Raw genomic sequence first — 20,696 nt, 5'->3', positions numbered from 1 at the left:
ACATAGAAGACGAAAAATGAAGACAATTATCTGGAATTATGTTATGGAAGAGCTATTGAGAAGGAAACATTTGATTCACATTTTATTCCTGATTTAAAAAAAATTGCAGATTTTTATTAGACTATGAATTAAGGGGGCCAATTGTGATTGTATTTATTCCATTTTTTAAAGTCCGATTTCGTTGGGAAAAAAATTAAACTCATCCATGACGATTGCATGTGTGCGCATTTACACGTTTATTCTGGGTTAACTTTTTTGTCCATCAACAGCAAAAACTAAAAAAATAGGTCAGCCTTTGTTAATCCATGCTATTTCATTTAACAAACTAATTTTTTTTTAAATTAAATTTGACACAATAACAGAATTTTATAAAATGTTAAAAAAAAAACGTTGTTCTTCTCGAAGACGAATGATACGGTAACTAATGATGATTTCATTTTTTAAATTCAAACAATTAAATTTATGATATAAAACGAATTTTTTTTTTAAATGATATAAAAGATTTAATTAACATTTGTTTTGCGTTAATGTCTTTATGTCTTTATTGTGACGGTTTTTAGGAATTCCAACGCTTCCTGCGCTCTTCATTCTGCAACAAAGTTTTAGAGAGAAAAAGAAATACACACACAATAGAAATTCAAGCATTTTGAAGGGGAGGAACAGACGATCGCATTCAGCTTCGCTAATTGATCCTTTTTGTAATTTATTTCAATTGTGGTAAGAATTGATGTGACTGTGTGTGCATTTTGGATAAAGTTTCGTTTTTCTTCTTTTGCTTTTGATGACACTGTTTGATTAGAAAACCAATACAAGGTAATTGTAACAGATTGTTTGCTTAAAAAACTAGATAAACATCGTGTGTTCATATAAATAATGTCAATTTTTTTTGTTTAAGTAGTTTTTGTGACAAATTTGTAAATCTAATGGTGAAATATATAGAGCTCATTCGGTTTCAATTAATGATGATTATTAAATTGGATAAATGTATGTATAAAATAAAGAGAGAAAAAAAATGTTGCCTGTATTTTTCTTGTTTGTTTGTGATTTGGATGTGTGATATAAAAATTGTATACATTCCTAAACACAATAATAAAAGTAATTTAAAACACACACACTTATTGTTGGCTCATCCACTGTATACTTATAGTATATTGCCAAACAAAATGTATATTCTCTAGTCGAGATTAGCTCGCTTCACACCGCAATTCATACAGAATTTCGCTTGGTCAACGATAAACCGAGCGCCGCATTCGTGGCAAAATTTCGTCAATTTTTGATTTGCGCTCAAATTGGACTCTCTGCATGTGGTACTAGATGAGGAGAGTTTGATGCGATCATTGCTGGTAATTTTGTGTTGATGTAGTGGATCGACACGAGTATCGTGGTGATAGCTTGATGTCATGTTGATTGTGTTGTAAATATTTTGTGAATCATTTTTGTGTACAGCGATTGGAGGTAAAACTCGATCGAAGCCATTGAGTGAGGCATTCAGTTTGGTTCCATTCGTGCTAAGTTTAGTGGTGTCGCTTTTCAAGGACGACAAATACTCGATTGGTGTGGTTTTGAAACGTCCCAAATCTTTGCTCGTATTGGGAGATGCCAGTCCGACAATTTCAGGCATTTGATAGTTGAACGGCTGATGACGGTTACGTTGGCCGAAGCGAATCGATCCGTTGTTGTTAGATTTCTCGCCGGGCGATTGAAGGAATAAACTGAAACGAAAAAAAAAACAATAATCAAAATATTAGAAATGATTCATAAAAAGGCAAGAAAAAAGGTCAGTCTCAACAAGTCTTACCTCTTAAATGTAGCCTCTGCAGACGCAGAAGCGTCATTCGTCTTTGGACTAAACACATCTGACGTTAGGTCCAGAGTTTTTGAGTCATCGCACATGCTGTTTAGCTCTTGAACGCTTGCCAAAAGTTCTCGTTCTGCTTGAGACATTTCACCGGTTTCGCCAAGTATTTCCTGTAATTGACTGAGTTTCGTATCGGTCGTATGTTTCCTTTGGCCCAATTTACTGAGCTCCGATTCAATTTGCATTCGCTTTTCCGCTTCGGCTGTTACATCTGGCTTTTTTAGCACTTTCCTTTCGAACGATTCACGTTTTCGATTTGCTTCCGAGCTACCAACACTGTCACACTTGCCACCGCCGCGGTGTTCAATTGAACTGTTTGCCGATGCGGTTCTTTCTCTTTCGCTGACATCAATATCGCTTGTATCAAACTTCTCATCGAATTCGGACTCTTCACTCGTTGACTCACTGCCGTATTGTTTGCGGCTAGACACCCGCTTCTGGTCCGTTCCCATTTCCTTGTAATTTTTGAAAATCGGAAATTGCTCGTTATCACTAAACGTTGAGATGAACTCCTCCAAATCAAAATCATCAAAAAGTGTTTCCAAATTTTGCACATCTTTTGCAGACAGCTTTCGTCCGATCTTATTGCAATCATCATCGAATTTCGATTGTGTTTTCGGTTCCTTCGGAGATGGTGATGTAATCGATGCATTTTTCATGTTGTTATCATCCACATCGATGTCCTCTTCGAGCTGTTTGGTTTGATTGATTTGATTGTCGGTCGATCCAATGGTTATCGCATTATCGAATAGCAAATTATCTTTATGCAATTGCATCTGACGCTTTGGATTACGTTTATCGGCGGTGTCATTGATATTTTTCAAGTTTACAATTAGCTCCATATTTTGATGTGAATCAATACTCTCGGCACTGGACGATAAACGTGTGGAATCACAATTGAAATTGGTTGCATTTGTGACCAGATGATTTTCAATCGATGCATCCGTCGCTTCGGTCACACAATAATTTGTCTGATCAAAACTACTCGATTCATTGGGTAATTTCGATACATTGCTTAATCTTAAATTATCACATGAATTAATTAAATATGAATCGATGGTATTGTCATTGTCATCGATTCTTATGTCATCATTATTAATATTATTGTTATTATTTTTATTGCATTCTGAATGATTTGCGGTAAGTGGCTCCAACATTATCTTATGTTTAATCAATGGCTTTTCAATTGGCGCTAATTTAATGGGATTGCTTTGCAATCGTTGTGGTGTTTGTATTTCAATCGCTGGCAATCGATCTCCACCACCGCCGCCAAATTCATTATTTGAGTCATTCGTTTTGTTGTCGATCAGTTCAGATAGTGATTTTTTGTTCAAATTATTACTCTTGTCCTTCAACTCTTTTTCCGATAGTTTTTCGTGGTTTTTTGCCGCTAGCGAGCTCTCCAATTCGTCTTCAAACTGCAGAAATGCGGCCAACGAATCGGTTTTTGTCAATGGGAAATCAGCGGCATTTTTTACATCGCCCGATATATTTCGACGATTTGCACTGTTGCACAGTTGTCGTTTGACAATAATCGGCGATGGTGTTGATGATATTGGTTCGCGTAGTTCGCGATGGTTGCTTGAGGGTTTCGGTGATTTTGGTACCAAATCGGGCGGTATGATGGCGGCATGACTTTTAACTGGAATTTCGTCATACTCTTCGGGTTTCATGAAATTCGACGAAATTGGTCCCTCATCGGAGATGCCACGTTGAATGGATGGCTTGTATTTTGGCATAAACGATATTGGTGACGTCTTCTTCGGCACACGAAGCGATGACGTTCGTCGAAAGCTTGACTTAGATAAACTTTGATTTTTTATTGGACTAGACGGTGAATGGTTCGATGGTGACTTCGCGGCGCATAATGATTTGCTCATATTTGCACCCGTTGGTGACCGAGCCCCTTTGGCCGGTGTTGATGTTGCAATGTTGCTTGCATTGAACAGATCTTCAAATTGACGCTTGGCCGAAATAAACGGATCATATTTGTCGGAAAATCCGCTGAAAAAAAGAACTTGTTATGCACATGGTTTCAGTTAATAACTCAAATTAAATGCTAATTACCCATCACTTGCGATGGACGATGTCATCGACAGAGACATGATGCTAGATTTGCGGCCTCTTTCGTATGGATCAGCCACCGAATTGAAATCCATTATGCTAACACCACCACTGTCCGACAAATTATTCATCGATTCACTAAGACTGGAGTACTTTTCTCGGTTCTTCTCTCGTTTCGACCTAAGTACATAAACAAACACATTCACATAAGCACACAAGAAAGTCAATCATCTGGTTTCGTTTAAAATTGGTGGAGTGATTTTGAAAATGTAACATACCTCAGTGTTGGAGCCTTGTATTTTGTTCGAGCTTGCATACGTTCTTTGGCCAGATGCTGTTGTGCTGACAATGTCGGAGCGGCGATCCTGATTCTCTCACGGCACCATTCCACATGTCGATCATATGCTCGCGTACCGAACGATCGACTACAATGTGGACACACTTCATTGATCGGGCCCAAGCTTCGTTTAGACATCATCGATCTATTCATCAATGGCGTCTCCTTTGACATCATTTTTGGAACCTCTTTCGTTGGAGTGACGCGGCGACTCGCCAGTTTGGTTGATGCATCATACACACTCGAAATCTATTTTTTTTTTCAGCAAAGGAATTCCATAAAAAAAAGATATTGAGATGAAGATTTGGATGGAATCAGCAAATCACCATAAAAATCTGAACGAATGACTTTCAGCAGCAGAACTAAAAAGAGAACTTACCGATCTGGATGCGGATTTCGTATCTGTTGGAGACAATTTGGAAGTTTTCGATTTCGTAATTAATCCATAGTTTGATGGTAGGTATGTTTCTAGGTCGGTGCCAACTTTTCGTTGCCTAAATGAATCGAATGGTGTTCGTTTTTGAATATGCATTTTTTCGCATATTCCGATATGCTTGTCCAATGCTGCCGGGGTAAAAGTTCGGGTACATATTGAGCAAGGCACGAGCTCAACATTCTCCGGACCTGTATCAATGACATCTTCCGAATCAGAGAGAACTGCAAAGAGAAATGGTATTGGTTGTTTAGTGTCAAAGTCAGAAGAAATTGAAAAAAATCATTTTTCACATGCAGATTATATTTCCTTAATTACAACATAAAAACTGCGATCATTTGTTTTGGAAATATTTGGAGTTCATTCATTTTTTTCCAATCTTTTAATTGACCCTTTCCGTGTATTAGCAATATTTTCTTAGAAGAAATTCTTCAGCGCATGAAACCGATCGATTTTTCCATAAATTTTCGTGGCACAAATCAATTAAATAACCTCAGCTGATATTCCTTTCATCGGATCAAATTGATTAATTGAAATTCGATTTCAAACGGTCGAAGTTTGGTGCTCGTTTCAGGGTTTTTCAACTTAAAAATCATATAAAATCGGTATATTCATACAAATCATTCCAATAAAATGCAACATCTTGAAATTCATATTTGAAAGAAAACGTTTTTGATATAGTTTGACGTCTCTCTCTCCCATTTTGCCATGAACACTGTTCAACAGTATTGTTGAATCAACACACTTACACAAAACCGTTTTCCAAATGGCAAAACATACTCAAATTCATTTAATATGGACAAAAAGTGTTTTTTTTTATTATGGAATTGATTTGTAGCGTTGTGTGTTTGCAATATAACGATATTTCAGCGATCATGGACACCGCCCATGCACAAAACGATCATAATTACGTGTTGCGACGACGGGTCGACGACGAGTATTTTGGTTTGGATTTTTCAATTCGAAAATCCAATCGGTTTGGAGCTCACATTCATATACCTATGCATACATATGCGCTGATGAAAAGGAATGTGAGACTTAAATGTCGCCATTAAAAAAATATGCACGAAGCCGCGCGTTAACCTGCTGGTTAATACAACGTGGCTCCAAAATTAATGGCACTTTATCTAATGCACCGTATTTTGATTATCCAATGCTTGCAAATGAAACAAAACGAAGAAAAAAATTGTCAATCTGCAATTTGGAATGGACGATTGATTGATGAAAATCAATGGTCAATTGGTGTATTTCTTTGAAGAAACAAAAGATGCTTGATCATGGCAAACTTGCCCGAACATTTATTGTTTGCTTGTTCACTGATATTGCGTGGGGTTGGAATTTATTTAGCTCTTTGCTGTTGTTTTTGTTGTTGTTCTATCAAACCCAAGCACATAATTATTGGTAAATCATCATATATGCTGGAATTCAATCTGAATTTCAACAAAGGAATGAATATTTTACACTTTGAGCCAAAAACTTATTACAATTATATGCTCTTATACCAGCAGCGGCAGCATTGCGCGGTAAGGTCATTTTCCATGAAAACGAGTTCGGTTTTTAATTCAACATTTGTAGGTTTTATTAAACAAAAACTCTTCTTCTTGTAAATAACCATAAAGTCAAAAGTACATACGCATCTTCTTTGCTCAACGATCAGAGATATCAAAGTGACACACAGTTGAAATGACCAAATTTTTGGCGTTTCTATCTTAAGTTTGATTTTAATTTTGTATTTAAAATATTATTTCGATGTTAAGCTGGTGAATTTGGGTTTTCGTTGGCGTAATAGATTGATCGTCTTGGGAATATGTTCAAATTTAAATTCATATGTTTTATGGCGAATCGAAATTGGAACCAGCTTAAATAAACGAAAGAGATAGGGGGAAAGAAAACCGCGCGTAACCTTGAAATATACACTAGTCCTCTATCATTGTTGCGGAAATTATTGAGCGTCGATCGATTTTTGGTTCGTTTAAATTATCGTTATGATTACGCGAAAACTATTTATACATTTTTTAAAAAATAGAACTAAACTGGCCACAATCGATACGAATGAACGAACGAACACAACGAAAACAATTGTCGCATTTTCATTTATCTTATCTGATCACGAAATTGGTGCCAATGCAAAATTGGTGTGTTTCGACGAAATTATCAAGTATTCTCGTTTTTTTTTTTAACAAACACTGCACAATTTCTCATGTTATTATCGATAGACACACTGTTCGTGTAGACGCATTTTGGGCGGGTGAAATGGATTAAAAAAATACCTCTGTTGGAATGTTTGCTGCCACTTGCTTTGGACGACCGTGATTCACTCGATGAATTCTTAATAATACTGGAAAATTTTCTCTTTTTGCCGGTACCGTCTTTCGATGATTTACTCTTAAATAATCGATTCCACATGGTTATTTCTCTTTTCAATTGATCGATTTCACAGCAAATAATATGAATGATTCGTGTCGTAGTTGTCGCACATTGAACAACAAAATCAATTTTGCGATTTAATCTAATTCAATTCGATGGACAAATATTGCGAATGGTTGTTAAGCACGCGAAACTAAACACACACACAATTCACGACAGTCTCCGCCACCACCACCGCCGCCAACGACGACATCAACTGGTTGAAATGGACAAATGAACGGCAACCAATTTGGATTTTATCGAACACAAAAATATTGACCATTTGTTCTCATATACCAAATATATGAAAGTGGTTTTTATTATTCGCGTTCATGTCACGTCTTATACTGGGTTTACTTTTTTCGGGTGAATCGACAAAAACGGCTTGATTCGAATTTCAACGGATTTCAATATTTCAACCGGGAAATCGTTTAAATTATTGGCTATTGTTTTACACCATAACGTTGACTTTCGACTGACTGTTTCTTGATGCACATCACAAATGATTGCACATACGGTTCAGATTTTCAGTTTTAACTGAGACGTTTTCTTATCGATAGCACCGATCTTTTTGTTTTCTTTTTTCCCGAAACACACGAGAGAAACAACAACACACTCCGTTTTTTTTTGGAATCGGTATCTTTTTGTTGTTGTTACTGTTGTTGTGCGACCCGTTACGTTGTTCACACGCTCACCACATATAATATGGAAAGGCTCTTTACTAGAATACCATCGAGAGATGACTGTTTTAAAAATTACTTATTCGCTGAGAGTAATTTTTTTCCGTTTTGGTTTCGTTCGGTGCCTTTAATTCGATTGTTGTGCTGCTTCTGCTGCTGCTGTTGTTATTATTATTTCTCAGTTCTTCTTGTTGTTGGCGATGCTGCAGCGGCTGCTGAATGAATATCGAAACGATTCGTTTACATACGAAACGTTGAAATGTTTCGATGTTCAGTTGTGATTGTGACTAAATTTGTGTTTCGTGCACATACGGCTAGCGGTGGCGTTGGTATGAGTGCGATGTATGTGTTAGTGTGTGTATTTTAGAGTCGCGACTCTCATAATTTCAACATCTTATGACCGAAGTGTGTTGTATCTTATTATTATTATTTTTTTTGCTTAACCAAAATCAAACGAACTCAATGTGCCCCAAGACACACACTGCACTACGAGGCAGAGTGATAGATCACAGAGCCTATTTGAGATAGCAACATCTATTTTAGGACATTTAAAATAGAGACCGAAAATCTTAGGCATGCAACCGTATGGTGGCTGTGTGAGATGTTGATTCCCTTGCGAATAGTGTTTGTGCGCATATATGTGTGTGTATGTTAGTGCGTGTAGATGAAGTTCGAATTCTTATCCCATATTCGAAACTAAAAAATTCATTTACCATTTCAACTCAACGTCAATTACATTCAAGCAGTAAACGTTATAGCTTTTTTGCCACAGAGATCAGCTCAGCGCACAGCATTAGTTAGTACACAGCGAATTCTAATGAAATGCACACTTGAGCATTGCACGTAATTTACTTGACTTGACTTAACATATCTAACTGATGAATTATAGTCATGAGATATGACGCTGGGAAAATGCATGTGTAAGTGCTTACTCTATGGAGAGAGAAAAGATCGCCAGAGTAGAAGAAACATTGAATGAATGAAAAGAAGAATATACTCAAGTCATTCAAATAAAAACGTTGATTTTTTTTTGCTGATTCAGACCAGAACTGTGTCGTCGTTGGCGAAAGAGCAGTATTTCAATGTTTGCCATTTTTTTTCTTCTTCTTCTAATTTAAATGCAAAATAACGAGAAATATTGCAAAATCAACCACATAAGTGACGCTCACAGCTGCCAAACCAATAAATACTGTTACCTTTGCCTTACGATGAATGTTTGTACTTTTACGCTATAAATATATGTAGGATATACTTCGATCTAACACAACCATGAATTCTCTTCCTACAATGCACGAAATACGTTCGACAACTATTCATTTCTTCAATGAGTAAAATAACAACGACAACACAAACAACAATAATAACGAACAAGAAAACCAGCAAAGTCAAAGCTCTTTGCCCGTTTCATTTTTCTCGTCTGTATTCCATTCCAAGGTGAGTGTGGGTTTGAAAGACGTCGAGATCCATCAATTGAATTATCGCGTCTAATTGGATCATTCCAGAGACAACGAAGCCAGTTTATATCTATCCGCCGATCGAATTGGAATGCGTTAAGACTATAAAATCAACATTCCAGTCATTTCTTATTCATCTTTTCCATATGCACAATCTCTCTTTCTCGCTCTGCCTCCCACCCTCCCTCTCAAAGCCGCGTTGAGTGCAACACCAATGGATTATATCATGTATCCTATATAAATTTTTGATTTTAACGAGTGTGGTCGACTTAAGTTTTATAGCATGCGTAATACTCAAGCATGCGTAATAAAAAATTTATTTACCAAAAATTGAATGGCAGGCGACATAATAAACATACAGTCAATGATTTTTTTCTGAATCGATGTCGATTTGGCATCAACTCGTTGTATAAACATGATCATTTCGAACGAGAATGTTACTATTGTTTAAACACACAGCCGTTTAAGATACATTCTTTGGCGCTTGATGCTTTTCAAGATAAAATCAATTGAGACGCCAGACGCGTCCGTATCCAGAATTAAAACAGTCTAAAAGAATCAATTGGGAAATATTTTGGCAAGAAAACTTGAGAGAATTTAGCGAAAAATGCATAAAACTCGAAATCGCACATTATTTATTATAATATTTATCCCACCTTAATCAAAGCATGATGGGTACAATGCACAATTTGCACATTGGATTACTTTGATGTAGTTTCCGATCGAAATATGATATCCATTGTCAATAGCAAAATAGAACAATGACTTGAAATCATCGTGTTGAAATGACGGGTGAGCGGGCGACCAGACATACACACACGCAATGAATGAATCGCCTTGTTATTTGCTCTGAATTCGAAACTTCGCTTCAATTAAAGGTTTAAAAATATTCACAGATTCCGGCAAAATGGTTTTGAGGCTCATCTCCGTGAATGTTTTTTTTTATTATAGATTGTGCAATAGGCGCATGTGTTAGCGCCGAGAATCGTTGAGCGCCTTCATTAGATGGCATCAACAAGAGCACGGCATAAATTTAATCGCCGTGATGCGTTGTGTGCCTACATGGTAAAATGTAATTTCGAGTGATTTAAATGGAAAATCGAGGATATTTTGATGTATTTTATGTCGTGCGCACACACGACAAACTCAATTATTTATGAAAGTATAATTCATGTTTAAATAAATGACCATCGTCATTTTATCGAACTGCCACAGAGGCTGTGAGTGTGAAGCCGTGCATTTGAAATGTTTAATCAAAGTTTGATCGTGCGCATATAAAATGAGTGTTCACAGGAGAAAACACTGCTGCACACACACACACACACACAAGCTGCCTATTAGTCGCAAATAAGCGAGAGAAAGAGAGAGAGAAACCGCGTCTCGAATAGAGTTTTGGAAAGATTACCAACTCACAGGCATGTTGCACTTACATAAATCAAATGCGCTTCACTTGAACGAAAGTGCAACGTAAGGAATATTTACCACCGGAAATTATACGTTTGAATTACACACAGTGAAGCAATGGATGAAAGAAAAAAGCTCTGGCAACAGCAACAGCAACAGCAACAGCAACAGCAACAGCAACAGCAACAGCAACAGCAACAGCAACAACAACAACAACAAAAGAAAAAGCAACGTTACACATAAATGGTTTTAAACATTTATCATAGAGCTCAAGTGGAAAACACTGTTGGCGGTGAAAATAGAATTTCACTTTGTTCATTGCGAGCAAAATGCGTAAATTTTGTTCATTTTTTGACTGGTTTTTAAAGAGATCATGGGTTTTATGGCGATAGATAACGTTATCATACGTTTTATTTGAACTGAGTCACTGAGTCAAAAGTGTTTCATTCGCGAAAACAAAAGGTTTATTTGTATCACATTGAATTGAAATCGAAATTAATCCATTTCGTATTGATGTTGGTTGCTTCAATTATTATAAAATTCTACAGAAAATGCCATTGAAATACTATATGTAACGATAAAATTGGTGAAACAAAACCAATCGTCGCAACGATATAAATTACAACACACATTTTATGTTGATCATCAACAAGAGATATTGCTGCAGCAAATCACGCCAAATCGACTCCAAACGCAATGGCTATCAATTATCTGATTAGCGACGACATAGTCGAATGGTTTTTGCACCATATTCGATTACAATAACTACGACTTCAAATGTCTCGCTATCGAACTCTACTCTTCAATAGCCAAATGCGACCGAATGGTATTCGTAATGCACATCGTGTGACTTCTTGGTACTGCAATGTACAATCGGTATATTATATGGTAGAACAAAAAAAAATGTTTGCCATTTGCAGTGCACATTGAGACTTGGGCTCGATGATGATCGATAACTTCGGCCTTGTCGCGCTCACACCATAATCGCTTCATTATTTCGTAAAATTACAAACACGTATTTACCAATGGGCACAAATACTCCTCCGTTGGCACTATTACTTTAGATTGAAACGTACGATATGTACATTGCGTACAGCTAGCAACTCTTGTCAACATATAAGCTGCATGTTAGCAATGAGCTTTAATAAAAAAATTAAATATTGATCAGAATTATGGTGATAATGGAATAAGTAAATAAAAAAAAACTGAATTAGTTCCAGAAATATAACATTTTAGCTCATATGTCAACATAGTGAACAAAATGATGCCATATGCAATCGATGCAAAAAAAAATTACTGTTCTGGTTTTCGTCAGTTACAGCATTCAGAGAGTAAATCTTGTTACACTTTTGACGTTAATTTGATTGAGCTCAACGTTTTGCGGATTCATGCCAATGCACTCACAATGAAATCATTTGAATTTGATGTTATTAATTGCGTTATGTTGATACAAGTTGAATTTGACGCTCTTTCTTTATTTGAGCTTTCCAATGATGAGATTTCTTGAAATGCTGTCTGGCTGGACATCGTCTGAAAATGGTACCATGGTGTACATTTCTCATGTAGGTGGAAGTGTGTGTGTGTTGAGTGTTCGTTTTCTTTCTTTCTTTCTTCTATAAACAAAACACATATCTGTCGAACGAGAAAAAGAAACACACACATTTCATGTGTGTACTCCGGTCGGTTTGAATCTTTCTCTCTTTGCAAAAATCATGATTTGTGGTTTCGCATTTCACATCTTCCAATTACTAAAACGTGTATCGTGCTGAATTATTATACTGTACAGTAAATATTCATGGAAATTCGTATTTTAAGCAGAACAAATATTTTGATATGGAATATGAGAACGAGACCAATGTTTACATACGTGTGTATCCATGAAAACTGTTTTGTATGCAGGCAGTTTAATTGCATGGCAATACACGTGCCTATGGAAAAGGTGACGGTTAGAATTGAAACAATAGAACAGTTCCACTTCTCATATTTGATTGCATTTTGATAAGCCCGAGAAATGTGGACATATGTTATAGCAAACATTTCATGTTGATGCGTAAACAATATGTAAATACATGTGAAAATTAAACACAAACAATTCGTAACACTCGGTGCACTAGACAGATTAATTAAGTACAACTTGACTACAATTACAAAATCAAATGTGGCATACATAGTGCACACCATCGACAGCAGCCGCAGTCGCAACAGCATCATCATCATCATCTATTATCGTGTTTTGGCACGAAGTGAGTTGTAGCAGCGGTTGCGGCAACGGTGGCGAAAGAGAGAAAATTGCAGTTGTATGAATCGAATTTGTTACACAATTTCTAACCGAGACACCGGTCAATAACCGGCCAAAGATAAAAAGCGTTGAAGAACTAAGAAGAAGAAGAAAAAAAACGGCAAACGTGAAACAAAGAAAAAACTCGAATGAATTGGAATTGAAACTCAATATGCCTCATCGTTTTTGATTGACAGACAAAACTCGAAAATGAAGGAGAGTGAATCTGGATGTTTCACTAATTTCGGTTGAATATGAATCTGCGATAATTAGTCTCATTTACATGTAAAGTGCCTAACGAACCATCGCATTTTCATCGTTACACATTCAGTACATATCGTTGATGGAATAATGCCTCCGTTTGTGTCAAAAAGTAAATAAATCACCAAAACTGAAAACTGAGAAATCGAACAAAAAAAGCAACAACAATTACGTTTTACTTACATTCACCGTTGACGTAAAGCATCGATTCCATATTGGCATCATCTAAAGGCACTTTTTCAATCGCTATGAAGTCCTTGTGTTGCGACTCTCTATTATTAGAAAATTAGTTTCTTCCGAAATTTTTGTTGTCACTGCTCACTTTTCTTTTCGCTTACATCAAACATATTTTTCTCTTATTCTTTTGTTTGTTGCTTCTTTTAGTTATGGTTTTTGTCACACCAAACTTGGCTTGTCATATTTCACAAACAAAACTGTCGTTTCGTATCCTGTTGAAAGCCCAAATATGAAACAAAAAGAAGAGAAAAAACAAATTATAACCAACGGCTAATATCGCACATAAACCAGCTTTTCTTTATCAGACATCGTTTATTAGTGATTACGCCTCGTTTGTTGATGCTTCTGATCAAACGAATAGACACAAAATTCACATAAAATACAGCATTTAATGCGCGAAACTATCCACTTTTGGCTGATATTTTCACTAACACTTCTCTTCTCCTTGTTTTTTTTTTTTTTAGTTTAAGTTGGAATTCGTTATTGACCGAAAATAGCGAATCGAACTTGAAAACATTTGAGATTAGATCATCGAATTGTTGAATCGCTGTTTATCGTTATTTTTTTTTATATGTCGTTTGATATTGTCAGGTTTATCGTCGCAAAAATGTTTTTTTTAATGAATTATTTACTTGAACAAAGAAAATTGTTGAAACTCTTTACCTGTGTGAGTTTTGGCTTTGTTGGCTGGTGCTTTAATTTTTACCAACTAATTTGATGTGATTCCCAGAGGGTCGACAATATGCCATGCCGTTCGCATTTTATCGGAAAATCCATTATAAAAACCATGACAACATCAAACGAATTTCACAAACATGTTCGGTTAACAACTCGATAAATTGTGTACGTGGATTAAATGACATTAAGCGCTTTTTCCACGGAAAAGAAAATTAAATCAACAATTTGTACGCATTTTGTAATTTACGTTCTATCGAATACAGATAATCCCGTCGCAAGACGTTGTAAGCTCACCGCGCGCACACACACGCCACAATGTGTTCACAAATTATGTCGGCCAAAAACTAAATTTGGTTCTAAACTGAAAATGTCGCTCGGGCTGCTCACCCATTGATAAATTTCGTGTGTGCTTGCGAAAATGTCGGCTTTTTGCACGACGAATTTGATGTCGACTAGAAAGAGAGAGTGGCAAAAGGAAGGGCAAAAAAAACAACACATAGAGAGAAAAAGTCGACATAACATTTTCGTGAATGATGAGTGACAGATAAACGGAAGATAGAAGATATCTTTTTTTTTTGTTGATTCTATGGGCAAATATTTACTCAACTAAACAATCTATGCATATGTCGAGTGTTATTCACAAAGATTTGCATAATTTTCAATCAACAGATGCGAATGTCAATATCGCACGAGCGCACTATTGAAATTCATAGAGAGAAAACGGAATGATTTAAACTATGGGTAATTGTGTTAATACGGCATTGACCTGTCCATGTGATTGCCGCGAACTCGACACCCATGGCATGGCCATAATAAACTAGTTTGAAGAAATCTTGACCGAGCACTGCTGGGTGGATCGATGGATCGATGGATGGATGATTGGTTGGAGTGTGTTGCCGACGCCATCGGTCGCATTCTCAATTCCAAATAAAAGCGCTTATGTTCATAACATAAAATGAAAGTGTTGAGGCGATGAATTTGAATAATAATAGCTCGTTCGATTTGTAAAAATCAACCAATAACGAAAATATTCAAATAAAAACCAATAGCTAAACCTAAAGATGTTGACGCTTGGAATAATGGAGGCAACGGTTTTCCGTACGGAATTTTGCGTTTCTCGCTGGTATTGATTTAACAACAACAGGAGAGAGAAGAAAAAAAGAAGTATGAAGTGTGTGCAAAGTATAAATATTTGAATTGAAATAAATGAAATAAACGAAACGACAAACAAAACGGAATAAATAATTCTATATAAGCTAACAGCAAGCTTACATATTCGAACAAACATAAGGTTAGGCCCAGAAATTGTATTGTTACGCGCGCAAATCAATTTCTGTTAAAGACACTTTCAATGCGGCCTGGCCTGATCACCGATTTGAAACGTTCATTCGTTCTTTCACTCGTTCGGTCGTTTGGGGCTTGCATGACGGTTTTGCTCCTTCGATTGCGATTTATGAGCATTCTAGTATGTATGTTTGTGTTGTGTACAGAACTTGAAAATAGAATGACTTGTGTTTATTTTCATTTACTCTCATATAAGAAAAACTTAAAACTCCATTCCATAAATAAAGTAATTGCGACAAACGACACACAGCAGCCAACACACAAATTTTAATGAACGCAAATAATAACAAACATATTCACACTTTCAACTCCTCAGCGCGTAGCGCTCTTCATTCTCTCTCTCTCTTGTGGCTTGTTTTTGCTTCATCGTCGTCGTCGTTGTCGTCACCGCGCAAAATTTCGTGTGCTATATGGAATTGTGTGCATAAATACGAGATCGTCTTTGTGCTAAAAGTGACATCATCGCATTGCCGCTAATATACACAAAATGATGAATACATTTTGTTTTGAACATTTTTCGTTCGAACGGTATACGTTTCAGTCTTCAGAGACATCGACACATTGGGCTGGTGAATGAACGATTGGTACACACAAAACATTTTTTGTCGTAGATAATTATAATGAAAGCGAAACGGTGCGCAATTTATCACAGAGAAAAAAAACGTCTTTTTTTTCGTTCATACGACCCATTTTGCGTGTCTATTGCAAATTGTTAATTACATTATATATAAACAAATCGATAAATATACGAAGAAGATGTGAATTACACACAATTGAGAGTCGTAGTTGAGTTGGGGACGAATTGGCGTATGCATTTCTGGTACATTCGATAATTTAAAGCGGCAACGGTTTAAAGTAAATGACAAACCAAATTCTTCGCTTGGTTGACTACGGCTTAGTCTCAATATGGATTGCGCATATCAATGAAGACTTTTTGTTCTACAAAACTAATTTTGCTAATGGATTTCCGATGTGGAACGGGGCCCGGCACACTGACTATTTTTTGCTTTCGCTGTTTCCATCCCTTTCACTCACTTTTGAGAAAAATCGAAAGAGCTAATGTGAAATCAGCTAGCGTAAAACGCAATTTTTAAATCCTACTTGGCCAAAACAAATCATAAATGGCATGAAATGTGAAAAATATAATTTCAGATTTCAGCAACTGAATCACAGACATTATACCACACACAAGAGTGTCATGACAAAATGGGAAAATTATGGAAAATAGAGGAGTGTATACACCATCTAGCTATTATAGGTTGTGTGTAAACAAACAGTTAATGAATTCGAATCGATATCGAGTTTTTTATTTTGGGGGAACGAACCACGCCGCTACATACAATACAACAACCACAGGCATTGCGCATATTTTGAAAGTCGACACGATAATGAAAATCGAATCTCAAGCGCATATGTTTGTAATTGAAACACTCGATTCAATAATTACCATGGTAGTGATGGTGGTGGTGGTGGTGGTGGATCGCTTTCAAACGCAAATCTAATCGAGTTTAAATGAATTCTGTGGCTGCTTATGTATCAAACGATGATGAAAATTGGCAACATACAATTACAATTATTTTGCGTGGTATTTCATGGAAGTTAAATGGGCGAATAAAACGAGTTTCTCTCTCAACAAACGCGCTCCAAACGCCGAAACGAGAAATGTACACAGCCACTAAAGCAGCAGCAACAACAATAACAAAGAACACACAACGACACACTCCAATGACATAATATCTCGATAAAATGAAAACTGATGTGACATGAGAGATGAAGAGAGAGAAAAAAAAATGTCAAAAGAATGTAGAAAATCAAATGTTAGCTCATCTGCCACGAGTGTGGGCACATGCCTTCATATGTATGCTACATTGCCCATAACATTGAGCGTCAATTTGAGTTGACCGAAGAAAAAAAAATGAAAAAAATCCATCAACAAAAAAACACGTCCATTCTTTCATCCCAAATATGAACGGTTTTCATTTTATGCAGTAGAAATAATCAAATGTGGCTTCGAGTGAAAAAAGGGAGACGAAAAAGCTAATAATTGATCAAAGGCTCAATAAATTGGTGCAAAAATGAACCGCAGCATAGAGAACATCGTATGACAATGTTCGCAGACTTTTGAATCTCAAGCCAGACATCAAAAGAGCAAAGGATCGCTCAAAGGAGAACGCGATCGAGTGAATGAGCGAGAAAAAAAAGTTCTTCAAAGAAAATCATTACGTAGTGTGAAATGTCGCCATCGTTGATGCATGTGACACAATGAGAAGGCAAAAATGCATTCACATCAATTTTTATTCTCTGTGTAAATGTATGCGAGACGGATCAATATGCAGTGAATTTTCTCATTTGAAACACAAATGGGCATTATTCGAGTTGTGTAAAAATGAAAAATTTCCATTTGTCGTGATCGATGAAGTGTTCAGCGATCGTATTCGACGACGTTAACGTTAGATTATACCGTCATTCATTCACAGATGGTCGAAAAAAGTGCATTTTTTTTCTTGCGATTTCGCAAACTTATATTTTCACTTTCGATGCACGATCAGGGCACAGCATAGCACTGCTCACACACACACACACACACACACAGAGAGAGAGAGAGAGAGAGAGAGAGAGAGACTCTAGAAATCAGAAAATCAGCAAAAGGTCTAAAGCAGCCAATGAACTCAAATATTGGGCTTGGTGTGCCTTCGCTTTTCGGCTGCAACGAAATCAAAAAGCAAATTAGTTGCGCACTTCTGTTGGAGGTGAGAATGTAGTTCTGTTTTGTTTTGCTTGTGTTTTTTATGCAAAACACTCTAAATGTGGAGTACGTGCGCACACACACACACACACACACACATAACCCGACGCAATTAGCAATGAACGTTAAACTTGTTGGGAGAATAAGGACACACATAGCGCAACCGTTTTCAATGCTACAATGCGATTTGCTGTCAGCCCGTTTCTTTTTTATCCATATTTTTTTTATTATGTTTCGTTCGTTTCATTGTCAAAACAAAGCAGCAGCAAGTAGCGACAACAAATCGACAAAAAGCACGGAAGGCCCACACACGGACACACATCTAAATCTGGCTTAAATATCGATTCATATGCTTGATATCACCGGACACATAATATGAAAATGAATAGTTCACGCGAACGCCTTGTCTCTCGCGAGCACACAACTCGACCATATTTTTCTGCTTTTTTTTTACTTCTTTCGTTTTCTGTTTTTGCAATCCAACGCTGAAGCACATTATTAGGCACACTACAAATTAATTATTTTGCAAGTAGTTCGCATCGCGAGTGTGTAGAAGAAGCAAAGAGAGCCAGAGAGACAGCGAGAATGAATGAATCGTGAGGCGTACGTAAATTAATTAATATGGACACAGAAAACGCAAAGATAAAAACACCAAAAAGTAAATGAATTAATCTAATCGGAATGCGACGACCAGCCTAAAAACAAATTCAAACCAATTTTGTCACACGCACTTTAATTAATTTAATTCGATAAAGCGGTTTGCATGCGTTCACACATCCATCGACGGCCCATAGTAACGTACTTATCCCATTGTTGCAAATCCATTGGGTTGTCCAATTGAACAACGTATTTTGGTCACATTTCATTTAACTTAATTGAATTCCAAATTAAAAATTTATAGCTATATCTCGTTTAATTGGAAATTCGCAAACGTGATCACGATCATTTTTTAAACATATTGAAACTTTTCTGTTTCATTTTTATTCATTTTTCTTTCGTTGTGTTTTCTTCATAGATTTCACTTTTCATTTAAATTCAATTTGATAATTAGATCAAAACTTCCAATGAATTCACAGCATAACTTTTTGTTTCTTTTTAGTTTTACTACGATAAAACCACACAAGTGATAGGATGCATGTACAGAACGGAATCGTAAATATATAAATGTGATTGTTTGTCACCACCGTTTGTCGTTTCGTTGTGATTCTGTCATCTGCCTTAAAACAAATTTGAGAATGAAAAGTGTTTAGCAGCAGTTCAGACGACGATACAATACCGAAGAAGAAGAAGAGAAAAAAAACAGCAACAACAGCAGCACCAGCAGCTTACTTGGAGAGCGAGAGAAAAAATGGCAACAAAGACAACGAAGGAAAAAAGCAAGAGTAACGAATGAAACAGAAAAACCATACGAACAAGAGTATGACAACACTGCCAGCGAAGAGAGCAAATAAAATAAATACAAACAACGAAAAAACGAGAAAGAAAGACAAAAAAAGCGCACAATATTATTATAGTATTCACTTTAATGAGTTGCTTGATTATCATCGTCGTCGTCGTCGTCGTCGCAATATACCGCATACACGAAAAGCACACTGAGAATAATAATAATCTACCCAAAAGTGGGAAAAGAAGAAGTGGAATTTAACACACAAAAAAAAACTACATTGTATAAAGATACACGATTGTGCGACACTAGGCAAAGCATGCGACTCCAGTTGAAATGAAAGAGAGAAAAAAGAATACAACATATAAAGGCTCGTTCGCCTATAACAATAGCTAAAGCGAAAAGACCAATTAACAATACACTGAAAAAGACGAGAGAAAAATGACGACAACCACAACAAAATCAACGAAAAAAAAAACAAACCGTAGCAGCACCAGAAGCAGCTCTAGTTGGAGAGAGTACGCGCATATCGAATTCTATTGCTCTAGTAGTCATAAGCTCTTTTAAGCTATCCACCTGAATGCCATAAGTTTCGTTTGTATCTGTGCCGTGTTTGAGCACACGGCACTGAAAAAATTCGTAGCGCCCAATGAAAATGGCCAGTGTGAACTTCAAATCAAACAACAACAATGAAGAAGAAGAAAAAAAAATATCTCAAACCAAAAAACAATCACATGTGTTAGTTTGTGGGCTGTAAAAATATCAAATGCATGTATTCTATTCCGACTTCGTTTTTCTGTATGTACATGTAACGGTGTGTTAGAAAATTCAAATGCCGACCGACTTACCTTAGAAATAATGAAGCGAAAAAAAAACTATCAGCGTGTGATACCGTGTATGAGTGTGAGCACTAAACAGTCGTGCGCACCTAAACACTTCGCGGCCACCACCATAGCGAATGGCTGGAATTTAATTCACAAACACAACCATAATTCACCTATAAATTTCCAAATCATTTCGGCCGTTGCATTATGTACATAACCTAAACGATTTTCCCCGTCGTCTAGAGCTGATTGCAATTTTCGATGACTTTGTAACGGAAACAAAGCTTCTTGTTGGACAAAATGACATA

The 20,696-nt window shown here is 36.5% G+C and overlaps 1 protein-coding gene across 13 annotated transcripts; it reads right to left on the bottom strand.

Moving 5' to 3' along the window:
• Positions 1–206: 206 nt before the first annotated feature.
• LOC129576981 (uncharacterized) lies at positions 207–19,757 on the bottom strand. 13 transcript variants are annotated; one of them, XM_055463274.1, is made up of 9 exons: positions 18,983–19,297; positions 14,076–14,281; positions 13,359–13,624; positions 6,963–7,077; positions 4,639–4,916; positions 4,201–4,508; positions 3,926–4,102; positions 1,799–3,862; positions 207–1,712 (listed from the first exon to the last, which is right to left on the bottom strand). In XM_055463274.1, exons 3-9 carry the CDS (start codon positions 13,398–13,400, stop codon positions 1,175–1,177), a joined length of 3,522 nt encoding a protein of 1,173 aa, XP_055319249.1. In that variant the 5' UTR covers positions 13,401–13,624; positions 14,076–14,281; positions 18,983–19,297; the 3' UTR covers positions 207–1,174. The 13 variants fall into 13 exon arrangements, with proteins under 13 accessions (XP_055319249.1, XP_055319250.1, XP_055319251.1 ...); XM_055463275.1 differs by lacking the exons at positions 14,076–14,281; positions 18,983–19,297 and adding an exon at positions 19,365–19,605; XM_055463276.1 differs by lacking the exon at positions 14,076–14,281 and having other exon boundaries at positions 18,912–19,417.
• Between the last annotated feature and the right edge of the window lie 939 nt (positions 19,758–20,696).

This window comes from Sitodiplosis mosellana, unplaced genomic scaffold (assembly GCF_009176505.1).
Source record: "Sitodiplosis mosellana isolate CC-2019 unplaced genomic scaffold, AAFC_SMos_1.0 Smas_scaffold_6191, whole genome shotgun sequence".
In the NCBI taxonomy this organism is placed as follows: Eukaryota; Metazoa; Arthropoda; class Insecta; order Diptera; family Cecidomyiidae; genus Sitodiplosis; species Sitodiplosis mosellana.
Note: the sequence above shows the minus strand (reverse complement) of the source record. Positions and strands in the feature narration are given on the sequence as shown.